Genomic DNA, 14,947 nt, shown 5'->3' on the forward strand with positions numbered 1-14,947 from the left:
TAAGATTTGGTCTTCCAATTTTATTATAATATCCTCCACTCTTGCATTCTTACTAAACTTGCATTCCATATATTTTGTTTTCCTTCTACTTAATTTAAATCCCTTAGATTCTAAATTGTTTCTCCACAACTTAAACTTAGTGTTCAGTCTCTCTTTTGTTTCATCCACCAACACTATGTCATCTGCAAATAGCACACACCATGGCACCTCTATCTGAATGTGTTTAGTGAGTTCATCCATTACTAAAGCAAATAAGTATGGACTTAGTGCAGAACCTTGATGCAATTCCATTGTAATTTTAAACGGTTCAGTATCCCCTCTGCATGTTTTGACCCTTGTTTCTGCACCGTAATACATGTCCTTAAGGGCTTATATATAGGTTATTCAGACTCCTTTCTTCTCTAAAACCCTCTATAATACTTCTCTAGGGACCCTATCATAGGCCTTTTCTAGATCTATAAACACCATATGCAGGTCCTTCTAATGATCCTGATACATTTCCATTAGGCGTCTCAGTAGGTATATAGCTTCCATTGTTAACTTACCAGGCATGAAACCAAACTGATTTTTCGAGACTTCTGTTTCTTTTTTGAACATCTGCTCTATTACTCTCTCCCCGAGTTTCATGGTATGGCTTATTAACTTAATTCCTTTGTAATTTTCATAATTTTGAACACCTCATTTGTTCTTGTATATAGGAACCAAAATACTCTTCCTCCACTTATCTGGCATCTTTTTTTATTTAAGGATCGTATTAAATAATTTCGTTAGCCAGGAGATACCCTCTTTTTTCATGCATTTCCATGCTTCTATTGGTATATTATCTAATCCCATCGACTTATAATTTTTCATCTTTTTAATGCTTGCCTTATTTCTTTTGAACTTATACATTGATAAAAAGCTCACGTTCCTTTCGGAGTTACAAGATGTCCCAACCTAACTCTTGTGTTCCCACCATCATTAAATAATTTTGTGAAATACTCATTCCATCTCTCCTTAATTGCTCCCTCATTTATTAATACATTTTGGTTTTCATCTTTTATGCATTTCACTTGGTTTAGATCCCTTGTTTTTCTCTCTTTGTTTTAGCTAATTTATGTATATCCCTTTCTCCATCTTTTGTATCAAGCCGTTAATATAGATTCTCATCTGTTTTTGAACTTGCTTCACTAACAATTCTTTTTGCTGCATTTTTCACTTCTTTATAATTTTTTAAATTTTCTTCATTGTTGCACTGATATACAACCTTATAGTAAGTTTTCTTATTTCTAATTTTCAACTGTATCTCTTCATTCCACTACCAAGACAACTTAAGGTTTGGGGCTCTACCATTTGTCTCTCCAAGGACTACATTTGCCGTGTTTCTCAGGGTAGTAGTCATTTCCCTCCACATTTGGTTTGTCTATCCTTCTCCATTTCATTCCCTTCTACCCCTTAATTTTTCTTTGAAGCTTAATTATTTCTCCCCTTTTAAATACCACCACCTAATTCTTGGATTTTGTTTTGTGTGATTTTTTCTCTTCCAATTTCTTACTTGGACGTCAAGTACCAAAAGTCTATGTTCAGTAGTCAAACACTCACCCAGTATCACCTTACAATCCATACAACATAACCGATCCTCTCGTCTCATGAGGAAGTAATTTATTTGACTGCTTGATGTGACATTTTTATATGTGATTAAGTGTTTGTCCCGTTTTTTGAATCTAGTATTGGTTATGGTAAGCCCATATGCCATAGTAAAATCTAGAATAGACTTACCCTCATTATTAATTTTCCCGAATCCATACCCTCCATGTACCTCTCTATAACCGTTTCCGTCTCTACCCACGTGACCATTTAAGTCATCTCTTATAATCACTTTATCTCCTCTTAGTATCATTTGTATGAGTCCCTCTAGATTCTCCCAGAATTTCGTTTTTATCTCCTCACCTAACCTCGCTTGTGTATATATACTAAAGATATTTATAGTCATTCTTCCTAAACCAACCTTCCCCATAATAATCATATCCCATATTCTCTTTGCATCCACTACCTCATCTATTAAGTTTTTATCCATAATAATCCCCACTCCATTTTTCGCTCGATCATTTCCTGTGCACCATATTTTATATTCAGTTTCTGATAAAGTTTTTGTTTTTTTCCCTACCCATCTCGTCTCTTGAAGGCATATAATATTAATTTTTCTCCTAATCATCACACCTACCACTTCCATAGCTTTGCCTGTTAATGTTCCTATGTTCCATGACCCAATCTTTAATCTATGATTTTGATTTTGGTTTTGACTTTGAATTTGATTTTGGACGAGTTTCTTTACCTGCATCCGTCCAAGCAAATGCGAGGACCCTTGCTCATTTGTTACTACATCCGGATGTCAATGCAGCTGCCCTAGCTCACTTGACACTACACGTGGGCAGTGTAGCGTGTTGCTATGAAGGGTTACGCCCCAACGGTTTTTCATAGTTTGTCTAGAGTTCATGTTTTGGATCCAACTAGATTTTATGTTGGTTGTCGACTACTTAACACAACATTCAAACACTAGATAGATTTAAAGTATATTACAAAGAAAGAATACAGTTGCATTTGTGCGTGAATACCTTGGGAGAAAGAGAAGATATGAAAATCCAAGGAAAATAAATAGAATAAGGGTATTGTGGAAATAAAAAAATGAGTGGGGCATAAGAATTCCAATTCTTTATTCACAATTCCAACCAACTTTGATCAGAGTTCTAATTCAAGAGTTTTGAGGGTAAATGGAATTCCAATTCTTATACTTTATTTTTATTACAAAGACAAGAATTCATTAAAAGTTTGGGATTGAAATTCTAATTCCAGAGTTTTTGACCCTTCCAAAAAGCTGTTAGTGAATTCATTTGCAATTTGTTCCACATCACCGAATATAAAATACAGAAACAAGCCAGCAATTGAAAAATGCAAAAAAGCTCAGAATGAATTGGGGCTGGTAAAGTGTCTAACCCTTGACCTTTTTTCCCAAAGGAAAATAGCAAAGTTAAAATTTGATGTCTACCATATAAATAGAAAATTTGAAATAATGGAAGATTAGAACTTAACCAGAAAACCACATTAAGAATCATGGATGGGAAACTCATAAGTTGTAAATCACCACCAATATTTTAAAATTCAACCTTAAAAACTTCCAAACTTGCATCAATTTTCTCAATAATACGGTTTTGTCATTTTCAATAAAGGACCAGTAACAGAAATAGCAACAAACAACAGCCAGAACAAGAGTAGCAACCAAATGTTACAGAGAATTTTTGGTACATTGATGGATAAACATTTTAATTCAGCGTGGATTAATACTGGAAAGTTATCTACATCAGCCTCTTTTCACAACCAAATGACATAAAGGAAATCAATTTTATGGGATGGTAATGAGAGTTGGTGCAAGCTTTCAAAAATGGTTGACATGGTGATGGAGGACATTGGAAGCAACCTCTAAACACATATAAGAGATGTCCTAAAACTTGTTCTAAGGTCCAAGCATTAACTTGGGATGTATTGGATGAAGAAGGACCCTCCTGGGAGCATTTTTAAACTTAGCTTTCATATTTTATGCATTAGGCATTACTAAAACTCTATAAATACCATTGTAATCTCTCTTTTTTATTAGTGAATGGAACAATTGCTGCAGTTTTTCTCGAAGCATGTATGATTTATTTGAATTGTGTGATGCAATTTGAACCCTAGCTGTAATGCCTAGAAAATATTTCTAATCGCTTTCACAATCCTCCAATTCCAAGTTCTTATTTTCGTAACCCTACTTTTAGAACTGTTTCCAGCCCCCAAATTTCATCTTTTCAACCATATTTTACCTCTAAATTGCCTACCAACCCATTACAAACCTAGACCTTACCCTTTTAACAATTTTCCCTAGCATTCTAAACATTAAAAAAGGCTCCAATCAATAGGTATTCTCACAGGACCAGATCTGTCCTACACCACATGGATTGAGAAAGGTTCTATTGTAGAACCAGAAACCATTTTTTTCACTTCTCTCAGTGACCGTGCAACCTTCCATCATTACAACCTTCAATTTTTATTAAACCATAAATGTATGTTACCTGGTTCTTTTATAGCAGGAGGTTCACTGCATTCAGTCCTCTCTTCATCTCTGTTCTGCCATTCCGCCATATCACAGAGATGGGTTTCTGCAAGCAAGCAGAAGCAATAATCAAATATTTTGTTGAACAGCATGGACTCAGAATATTTCTTTAGGTCAACAGGCTCCATCAGTTCTCAAAAAAGTTACACCCTTCAGCTTTAACAGAAAAGTAACACAAGGGCATAAGTAAAATATGATATTTAATTTCAGATGCACTGCACCATTCTAATGTGTTTTTCACCGCTCATGAAGTGAAAGACAAGAATTTTAACATTTTGCCAAAACCTTACAGTAACAGAGTCTTGGAGGAACCAAGAGTTTTTAAATGAAGAAATCCCAAGTACACAACAAAACTGTATCTTTGACAGAAAAAAAAAAAAAAAAAACCTGCAAAACCATCCCTGTTATAAATTGATGCATGATTTGGTCATTGTATGGCAGCCATATCTAAATCTCATGGATGGCAATTGACTTCAAGTTCATGAGAGAATTGCTAAGTCAAAATACCATACACCATTGTCATCCAGTGGTCTGCTTCAGGATGTATATTTATATTACAAACACAAGTCTCATTAGTTAATTATTAAACAAGGATCCATCCTGACTCACAGAAAACTAGACATTTGGAGACAAGTTTCTTACGTTCACTAAGATCAATGTAAGCAACTCTTGCTGCATTAATCTCTGCCTGCTTCTTGTTTTTTGCTGCTGCTCCTATAAATGATTTTCCTCTAACTTTCACAGTAGAGACAAAAGTTGGCGAGTGTTGCAGACCAGAAACAGCTGTCTCATACTTTGGCATGTCAAAACCTTCTCGTTGAGCCAGTTCTTGTAGAAGATTCTTGTAGACACCAGTTTCATCCTAATATTTTGATCAACAAATCAAATATGCAACAATAAAAAATTAAAAAACAGCTAATCCTGTAAAGGAAAAAAAAAAAAAAAAAAACTAGCCACCTGAACTACATTAAGTAATAATGACTCGCAGGCAACTTGTGCAGCTGACTGTTCTGCTTCTTTTATTGTGGAGAAAAATTCAGGGCTCTCATAGCTCTTCCCATCAACTGTAACCTTTGAATTGAAGCGACAAGCATGAGGGGGACCTTTTCGTTCACAGGAATATGCAGGCTGATTGAGGTTTCTCATCTGAGTATACTTTTGAAGCAGATTTTTGTACCCATGCTGCATATCTACAACCAAAAAAATATTGTGAAAAGATGTTAAAAAAGGTAAGCACATGCGCTTTTTCAAAATTGCCAATGAATTGCAGTTTATCCATGCAGAGTCTATATAATAGCCTGCTAAACTTTATAGGGGTTGGCTGACCATTACTTGCAATAATTTAGAAGGATTAATTATTAAAAAAAAAAAAAAAGATCTAGGATGCTTAAAGAAGATGGAGGAGCATCAAATCTAAATATTTCAGGTTTTCTCTAGGACAAATTTAGAAAGTAAAATACTGGAAATCTTGTTCTGTTTCTTGATTAGTTTATTTCCTAATTTTAATTGTTTCCTTTTCTAAAATAGAGTTTCTTGACACCCCATATACAAATTCTCATTGAATTGTAAAAGAAAACTTTCAGATTGAATATTAAATTGATACAAAGATTTGTTTTCAAGTAGAGAATCGCTTTCAGTGTTAGGTTTTGAGATTCATCCAAAGTAATGGTTTTGAGAAACTTTGTCAGTTTGTATGTGCAAGAGAAAAATACGTAAGTGAGATATATCTAAAATTAATTTGGCAATATTTATTGAAATTATTCTCGAGCCTTATTATATCATTTTATGATGATTTTGGTTAGAGGATTTCGGGACACGACATCGGTAATTTTGGCAATTCAAAGAAATTCTGCAAGAAAAGTGGTAAACGTAAATTCGGTAAGGGTTTAATATATTTTGTATGTAACTTATTCCATCATGACTTGCATATGAGAACAGGGGAGTGCCTAAGCATGAGACTGTAGATTTCTGACCGTGTGAGTCTCAAGATAGGGTCCTAGAAGAAATCAGTGGGACCACCAAAATCCAACTAGGGTGCAGTGGATGAGTCTGCATACATGATTCATTTCACATTTTTTTATGTTTTTCATGAACTTTAATTTGCTATATTACATATTGTTTTTACCAAGTCTCAGAACTCACCCTTTTTTCCCCACTCATCACACAGATGGTTCGGTTCCCGTAAGGGAAAAGCAGTGCTTGTTAATGACCTGGTTAATGAGAGTGTTAAACCATGAAAGAGTTTAGGTCAATTGTGCTTGAGGTTAATGTATTTTAACTGTTTTATATTAAACTTGATGGTGACTGCTGAGGCTTAAGATAATGGAAGTGTGCATGTGATGGTTGGGAATTAATTTTAAATTGCAGCTAATTGGTTTTAATTCTAAGGCCTGGTCAGTTATGAGACTCAAGTGGGTGTGTGGTTAGTGGGGAAAAAGGAGTGCATCCTGAGACTCAGTAAAGGCAATATATAAAATAGTAAATTAATATTCATGACAAACATAGAAAAACGTGAAGTGAATCATACATGCAGTCTTGTCCGCCGCACCCTAACCCAGATTTTGGTGGCCCCTAGTGGTTCCTTTTAGGATCCCATCTCGAGATTCACTCGGTCAGAAATCCACAGCCCCATGCCTAGGTATTTCCCCGTCATCATATGCAAGTCATGATAGAATAGTTTAAACACAAAACATATTAAACCCTTACTAGAACAATGCCAACCGTCTGTTGATTTTTGTTAAACCGCTAAGTGAATTGACATTACGCACCAAATTCCTTTAGCAAAAATTAAACAACATAAGACTAAGGAATTAATTAAATATAACCACTAGCATGATTCCAGCCAATTTCTAGAATACGTTCCACATACCGTATCCCTTAGCCTTTACTGCAGTTTCTCTTCTGCCTTCTGGTCCTCCTTTCCCTTATTTTCTTCTTGAATCTCACTACTTCCCTTCAATCTCTTCCCTTCAATCTCTTCTGCCTTTACCATCACTGGCCCTCTTTAATTTTCCTTCTCTTGCTTCCAGTTTCACTAACCTCCTCTTTCCAATTTTCCCCTTATTTATACTACCTCTTATAATCATTCACCTACCATCCTACTGTTAATTTGGGCCATGCATTCACTGAAATTTCCTTTTCCAATGCTAATCATAATCTCCACTTCACCCTTTTCTTGCAAAATTGGAGAAGAAATGGAGCTTGGCAGACAAGGTTTTCTTAAGCCCTCAGGAGGTGACGTGTGGCTGCTGCATGGCAGCCACTTGGCTTCAATTTGGTGCCCCAAACAGCACCGTTTTGGTGCCTCCTTCCTGCTGAAAAATTCCAGCATTTCCTCCACCATTCTCCCTTGTGCGCCTGCTCCCCCCTTGGATCTAACCCATGCCCAACCGGCCCCTAGCACCTATCCTTGTGTGCGCATGCCACTCCACCTGCAAGCTTCCTGCAGAAAAATTCCAGCATTTCCTCCACCATTCTCCCTTGCGCGCCTGCTCCCCCCTTGGATCTAACCCGTGCCCAACCGGCCCCTAGCACCTATCCTTGTGCGCGCGTGCCACTCCACCTGCAAGCTCCCTCAACTATGTGTGCAAATATTAATTTTAAGCTATACTTCTAGGCTATCCTGCTCAAACTTCCAGCACTTGCACGCCCCATGGCTTGATTCCTTAATTAATTAACATATTACTTAATGCACACCAATTATTTTAATATTTCCCTTTATCACCCAAGAACACCTAATGATAATTTAATTCCCATTCAAATATATAATATATTTAACATCCTCTCTTAAATCCCTCAAACCACAAATCCTCAATAAATCATAAATAAATCATTTCCAATACTCGAAATTACTTATTATTATTTTCCCTAAAATATCGGGATGTTACAGTCTCCCCTCTTTATAAAATTTTATCCTTGAAATTTCCAATTATTTAGGTATACTATATGTAACCTTTTAACATCAGTTATGTCTCTTCAAACAAATATGGGTATTTTCTTCGCATTTCCTCTGAATCCCACTGGTCGGCGAAGTTGGCTTGGCAGCAATCATCTCCAACCACTTTAGGCAATTCCTTATCACATGTTCCATCTCACCATAGTAAAGACAACCCTTTGCAACTCTGGCTGCATTGCATGTAAGATTCCATTGGTGAGGTTTATGGTAGTAGGGGCATGCTCTTGGCTCCTTGAATTTACTTGCCCTTGGACGGGCAAACCGAAATCCCTGCCCCGACACAATCTTCTTCTGCCCCTCACTAGGCAGTTCCTTAGCCCGGTTGATCTCCCCGTAGTTCAACAACTTCTTCTCAATGTTCACGGCTTTGGCCATCGCCTCCCAGAACGTACTTGTTTCTACATAACTCATTCCCCGATGCACCTCAGGTTGCAAACCCTGAATAAACCGTCCTGTCTTATCAACCTCAGTCAACATGTAAGTCAGGATGTACTTCAACAATTTCATAAACTCATCTTCGCATTGGGACGCGGTCAGGTGGGCTGATTGCTTTAGTTCCAAGAAATCCCATTTCTTTTGAAGCTGCCAGTCATGTGGGTAGTACTTTTCATTAAAGGCTTTCTTAAATTGTTCCCAACTGACTGGACGTGCCTGCTCCCCAATCGTAGCTGATTGGGCATTTCATTCTCGTAACATTTCAACCGTCGATCGCCACTACAGTCTAGCTTGCTCAGTTAGTACGAAGGTGGCACACCTTACCCATTGGTCTCTGGGGCAATCCATATATTCCAACAATTAGTGGACATTCTCCATCTAGTACTTGACCACACTTGGGTCACCTCAAGCTGCCCTTTAAACATTGGAGGATGCAAATCCATAAAGGCCTTTAGCCAATTAGTTGCTTCGGTATCCACAAGTTGGTCAGTAGTTGGCTCTCTTTCCATATGATGACTCTGGACCTCCTCGAAGTATCCTGACGCTTCTGCCAAGGGCCTCCGAGTAGCACTTCTCGTCTGGGAAGTGTTTGGCAGACGAGCCGATCGTCGTGTAACTAGTGTCATCTGCACACCACAACTACCCCTTGTTAAACATATACCACCAAAGTGCAACGACAAAGATTTGTTAACTTTTAAAGAAACCACAATCTATTTCACACAACACAATTTACATTTTATTGACACGCTAACTAAGCTAGTATATCACACAATTAAGTTTGTTCCCAATATACCACATTAGCACCCCGTTAACTAGACTAGCTCATTACACAATTGCTGGTACCCCCTATTGACTACCATCCCAAAGCCGAACCAATGCTATTCGGCTAGGTGGTGCTGGCCTTGTCTCCCGTAGCTCAAGATGTAGCTTCACCAGCCAAATTTGCAAGATCCTCATTGCTTCCTACACTAGAGTTGGCCCTCACTGGCTCTTCTTCCACGTGCTCTAAACCCCATATGACTCCCTCAGATGGTAGTGCTGTGGGAAACACCCTGATTCCCATCGCATCGTAGGGTGACATGCTCGACTCCCACTCGTTGGCTTGTCGTTCAATCGCACGAATAAAGTTGCCATAGCTGAACCGTAAGTTCATACCCCACATCAAACTATCAATAAACTATTACCAAGCCATATATTTTCTTGCAAATAAAACATGTTGCTTGGACATTCCCCACAAGTTTGCTCGTATAGTATTCCGAAACACTTGATTTACTCGACATAAAAAACTTATAACTCCTTCATCCTCGTGTTGGCCACCCCCCATCAGGGTAAGCAGCTCTTACATAACACAAGTCTGCTCGTACAGTATCCATCAACTTCCTTGCCACCTTTATAGCAATAAATAGATGTGTTAGGGCCATGAAATGGCTGATCTTGGTCACCCTGTCAACCACCACCAAGAGAGTGTCGAAATCTTCCGACTTATGCAGCCCCTCGATGAAGTCCATAGTGACCTACTCCCACGCCTGAGACAGTATCTCCAAGGGTTGGAGAAGACCGGAGTAAGGCACCTACTCGTGCTTGCATCTTTGGCAAGTGCTACACTATAGAACATACCTGGTCACGCCCTTCTTGAGTCTTGGCCAATAGAAAAGCTGCCTGACCCGATGATAGGTCACATTCAACCTTGAATGTCCTCTAATGGGGGAATCATGTAGAGACTGTAAAATTCGCTTCTTCAGTTGCTCATCCTCTCCGATCACTACCCTACCGTCGTATCTGAGTAATCACCCTTTCTTTTAGAGCATATCCCGAGTCATCTTGGGGTTGCATAGATAGTCGGGCCAAAATCTCCTTGATCTAGCTGGTCTGCTCATAGCTACTAGCTATGTCATGCACCCAATTAGGCACCAGGGCATAGATTGCCTAGCAATGACCCTTAGTCTCCCTTCTTGACAAAGCATTTGCCACTAAATTCTCCTTCCCCTTTCTATATTAGATCATGTAGTAAAACCCCATTAGCTTGGTGATTCCCTTCCTTTGTAATTGGTTGCGACCCCTCTGTTGTGATAGAAATTTCAGGCTCTCATGGTCTATCTGGATTGTGAATGGCCTCCCTTTCAAGTAATATCTCCACTTCTCCACAGCCATTAGAATGGCCAACAGCTCTTTGTCAAGGATACTTAGGCCAAGATGCCTTGGAGCAAGGGCTTGACTTAGATAAGCTATAGGCTTGCCTTCTTGAATTAGGACTACCCCTACCCTAGTGTCACAAGCATCCATCTCCAAAATAAACTCCTTAGAAAAATTCGACAGTGCTAGGATGGAAGCTTGGGTCATGGCCTCCTTGAGAGAGTCAAAAGCATCCTCAGCCTCCACACCCCATTGGAAGCTTTCTTTTTTAACAAATTGATGAGGGGGCTTACTGATCACTCCATACCCCTTGATAAACCTTCGCTAGTAGCCAGTGAGTCCAAGGAACCCTCTCAACTCCTTCAGGACTTCGGTTTGGGCCATTGTTTCATAGTTGCAATCTTTTGGGGGTCAGTACTTACCCCCTAGCCAAATATATTATGGTCGAGATACTCCACTCTAGTCTCCATAAAAGTACATTTGGACCTCTTCACATAAAGTTGATGGTGTTTGAGGATTTCAAATGCCTTAGATGGATTAGGTGTTGGTCTAGGTTTGGGTTGTAGACTAGGATGTCATCAAAGAATACCAACACGGATTTTCGAAGATAAGGAGCAAATATGTGGTTCATGAGGGCTTGGAAGGTTGCAAGTGCGTTTGTGAGGCCAAAGGGCATGACCAAGAACTAATAATGTCCTTGGTGGGTGCGGAAGGCTGTTTTAGGGTAGTCCTCAGGGTTCATTCTAATTTACTGGTACCCTGAGGTGAGGTCTAGCTTGGAAAAAACAAAGGCCCTGAATCTCAAAACCCAGCATTAAATTAGACAACCTTAAAACCCAGCATAGTCTAGGAGAGGAAAAAGAAGCTGTCCAAGTTGAAATCTCAGGATTTGACTCAGTTGATACCCCAGAACAATCTGAAACTGCATATGAGTTTCAGGATAGTAACCATGAAAATGAACAGGCCATTGACCAAACACAAGAACCTTCCCATCATGAAGAAGATGAGGAAGATAGTGATATAGATTCTAGCCTAGGTGATAAACCAAATCCGGACAGATATAGTGTTGCTTGGGATAGACAACCTAGGGTCCAAAAACCACCTAAGAGATTCGGTTATTCTGATTTGGTAGCCTATGCGTTTACTAGTGCAACCGAAATAGGAGGGGAAGAACCTCTTACTTATGAAGAGGCAATGTCTTCTAAGGATGCTGGAAAATGGCAAGAAGCCATGAAGTCTGAAATAGATTCTTTAAAGAAGAATAAGACTTGGGAATTGGTTGAAAAGCCAAAGGGGCAACTCATAGTAGGCTGCAAGTGGCTGTTTAAGATCAAGGAAAGGGTAGGAATTAACCCTAAGCCTAGGTATAAGGCTAGGCTGGTTGCTAGAGGTTTTACCCAAGTTCAAGGCATTGATTTTAATGAAGTATTCTCCCTTGTAGTGAGACATACATCTATAAGGGTCTTTTTAGCCATAACAGCCCACTTAGATCTAAAATTAGAGCAGATGGATGTTACCACTACTTTCCTCCATGGGGACTAAGAGGAGAAGATTCTAATGAATCAACCTAAGGGTTTTGAAGCTAAAGGAGAGGTGGAGAAGGCATGTTTGCTTAAGAAGTCCTTATATGGACTTAAGCAGTCCCCAAGGTAATGGTACCGCAAATTTGACACGATAATGGTAAGCCAAGGGTATTCTAGAAGTTCCTATGATAGCTGTGTGTATTATAAGCATGTTACTCCTAACATTTCAATGTATTTACTATTATATGTGGATGACATGTTCATTGCAAGTCAATCCCATCAAGAAATCCAGCTTCTAAAACAAATGTTGAAAGCTGAATTTAAAATGAAAGAGTTAGGTGAAGCAAGGAAAATTCTAGGAATAAAAATTTCTAGAGATACTCAACATAGGAAGATATACCTATCTCAAAAGTCCTATTTAGCCAAGATTTTATCCAAATTTAGAATGTTAAATGCAAAGGCAGTTGGTGTGCCTTTTGCACCCCAATTTAAGTTGTCTTCTGACTAGTCCCCTAAGAATGAGGAAGAAAGAAAGAAAATAAGTCATACCCCATACTCAAGTGCGGTAGGAAGCCTAATGTATGGTTTGGTATGTACTCGGCCAAATCTAGCTCATCCTATGAGTGTTGCCATTTTATGGCCAATCCAGGGAAATATCACTGGAATGCAGTTAAATGGATGTTCAAATATTTAACTGGAACCCTAAGTCATGTTCTAACATATGGTGGTGCTAAGATAGGAGTTCAACCTAGTATTCTAGGTTATTCGGATGCAGACTATGCAGCTGATGTAGGTAAAAGGAGGTCCACATTTGGCTAGGTATTTAGATTATGGAACTCTACAATTAGTTGGAAATCAATCCTCCAACATATAGTAGCATTATCCACAACCGAGGCAGAATACATAGCCCTTTCGGAAGCCTTCAAAGAGGCTATGTGGCTTAAGGGATTAGTTAGTGAACTCTTAGGCTTAGAAATCAAGGCAACCTTGTTATGTGATAGTCAAAGTGCCATACATTTATCTAAAAATCAGGCACACCATGAGAGGACAAAACACAGATGTAAGACTTCATTTTATAAGGAAAATGATTGAAAATAAATTTGTTTTCTTATTTAAAGTGGCAGGTGAAAATAATGTAGCAGATATATTCACAAAATCAGTTCCAACAACAAAGCTTCAGCATTGTTTGAAGATTCTTCAGTTGGGGCAAACAGATAACTGAAGATTGCAGGAATTGGGAGAGGCCTAATCAAGTCAAATGGGTGGAGAATTTGTTAGGATTCATTTGTACTAGATTAGGGTTTGTAATGTGAGGGAAATATCATGTTGTATTTTTTGTTCTGTTTTCTAGAAGGGTTTGTTATTAAATTAGGTCTGACTGAGGTTGTTGTAAACTGCCAATTTGGGCAGTCGGTCAGAAGGTTCTCCCGCCCCTTATAGCTTATAAATAGGGGCCGAGAGGAAGGCTTTGGAGTGTGCTTTCTATTGAGAGTTTTCTATCTGTCTTGGGGCGAGAATGTGCAGTGAGAAGGAGTGAATATCTTTCTTGTATACAACTCTAGATAGCTTTCAGGTTTATGGCTAGGTGAGAGTTGGGTATTGGTGGCACATGTAATCGTGTATTGGTATTCAAGATAGTGGAGAAAGCAAGGGCAAAGCCAATTTGAATGTAGGTCCTTTATTAAGACTGAACCAGGATAATTTTGTGTGTTGTGTGCAGTTCTTGATTGATTTCTGATTTCTATTCATTGTGGATTAGAGAGGTCGTGTGAGTGATTGAGTGATCCTATAAAAGGGTGAGATCTAAGTTAACAGTTGCTTTATATAACTAAGCACACTCTTTCAAGTAAAAGAGAAAATTACATTTACTGTTCTACCCTTAGGAATGTGATGAATTCCCCTTGCCTTGAAACATTTTTTGTCCTCAAGAAATTACAGAAGTTGGGCAACTCGAGAAAATGGTTTGAGAAGATCAGGCAGGTATTCCCATGTTGTGTGATCAGGGTGCAGGTGGGTCCACTGCCCCCCTACAACAAAATTAAGCCCTAAATACCATGGACCATTTCTTATATTGGCCAAGGTAGCATACAAACTGCAGTTACCGGAAGAAGTGTTGATTCACCCGAATTTTCACATCTCATTGTTAAAAAAAATCCGTGGGGCCTATTGATCTCACTAGCCTAGACCTCCCTCCCTTGAAACATTTCTAGTCCTCAAGAAATTACAAAAGTTGGGCAACTCGAGAAAATTGCTTGAGAAGATCAAACAAGTATTCCCATGTTATGTGATCAAGGTGCAAGTGGGTCCACTACACCAAGACTTGAGTTAATGGTAGGGAATTTTGATAGACTACTCTCTTCTCCAGTACTGCAAGTGGCTCCATGCTCTCTATTAGGTCTTCTTCTATATGAGGGAGGTCCAGGCTAGGGACATCAGTAGACCCCACGGATTTTTTTTAACCATGAGACATGAAAAACCAAGTGAATCAACACTCCTTCTGGTGACCGCAACTTGTATGCTACCTTCCCCACCTCGGCTTAATTTTGTTGTAGGGGTTGAAGTAAAAAAGTTGTTGCTGGAATCTTTTGACCTTTAAATAGACCATGTCCCCCACCTCAAAAGTTCTCTCAGACCTTCTTCTATTTTCCATTTGCTTCATCCGGTTTTGTGCTATAGTTAATTCTTTCTTTATCACCTACAATGCTTTTTGTCTTTGCTATAAGTATTGGTCCACCGCCATTTCAGTATTTGAGTATTGCATAACAACCGATGGTAGTA

General features: G+C 38.8%; 1 protein-coding gene across 1 annotated transcript in view; it reads right to left on the minus strand.

The window, feature by feature from the left end:
* Nucleotides 1-14,947, minus strand: part of LOC127797240 (double-stranded RNA-binding protein 4-like) — a 29,448-nt gene that overhangs the window by 2,060 nt on the left and 12,441 nt on the right. Inside the window, exons 3-5 of the mRNA XM_052329948.1 lie at nucleotides 5,081-5,313; nucleotides 4,766-4,985; nucleotides 4,083-4,169 (exon numbers count right to left, since the gene is read on the minus strand). Coding sequence (XP_052185908.1) covers nucleotides 4,083-4,169; nucleotides 4,766-4,985; nucleotides 5,081-5,313 — 540 coding nt within the window. The remainder of the gene's footprint in view (nucleotides 1-4,082; nucleotides 4,170-4,765; nucleotides 4,986-5,080; nucleotides 5,314-14,947) is intronic.

The sequence above is a fragment of the Diospyros lotus genome, chromosome 3, assembly GCF_014633365.1.
Source record: "Diospyros lotus cultivar Yz01 chromosome 3, ASM1463336v1, whole genome shotgun sequence".
NCBI classification, from domain to species: Eukaryota; Viridiplantae; Streptophyta; class Magnoliopsida; order Ericales; family Ebenaceae; genus Diospyros; species Diospyros lotus.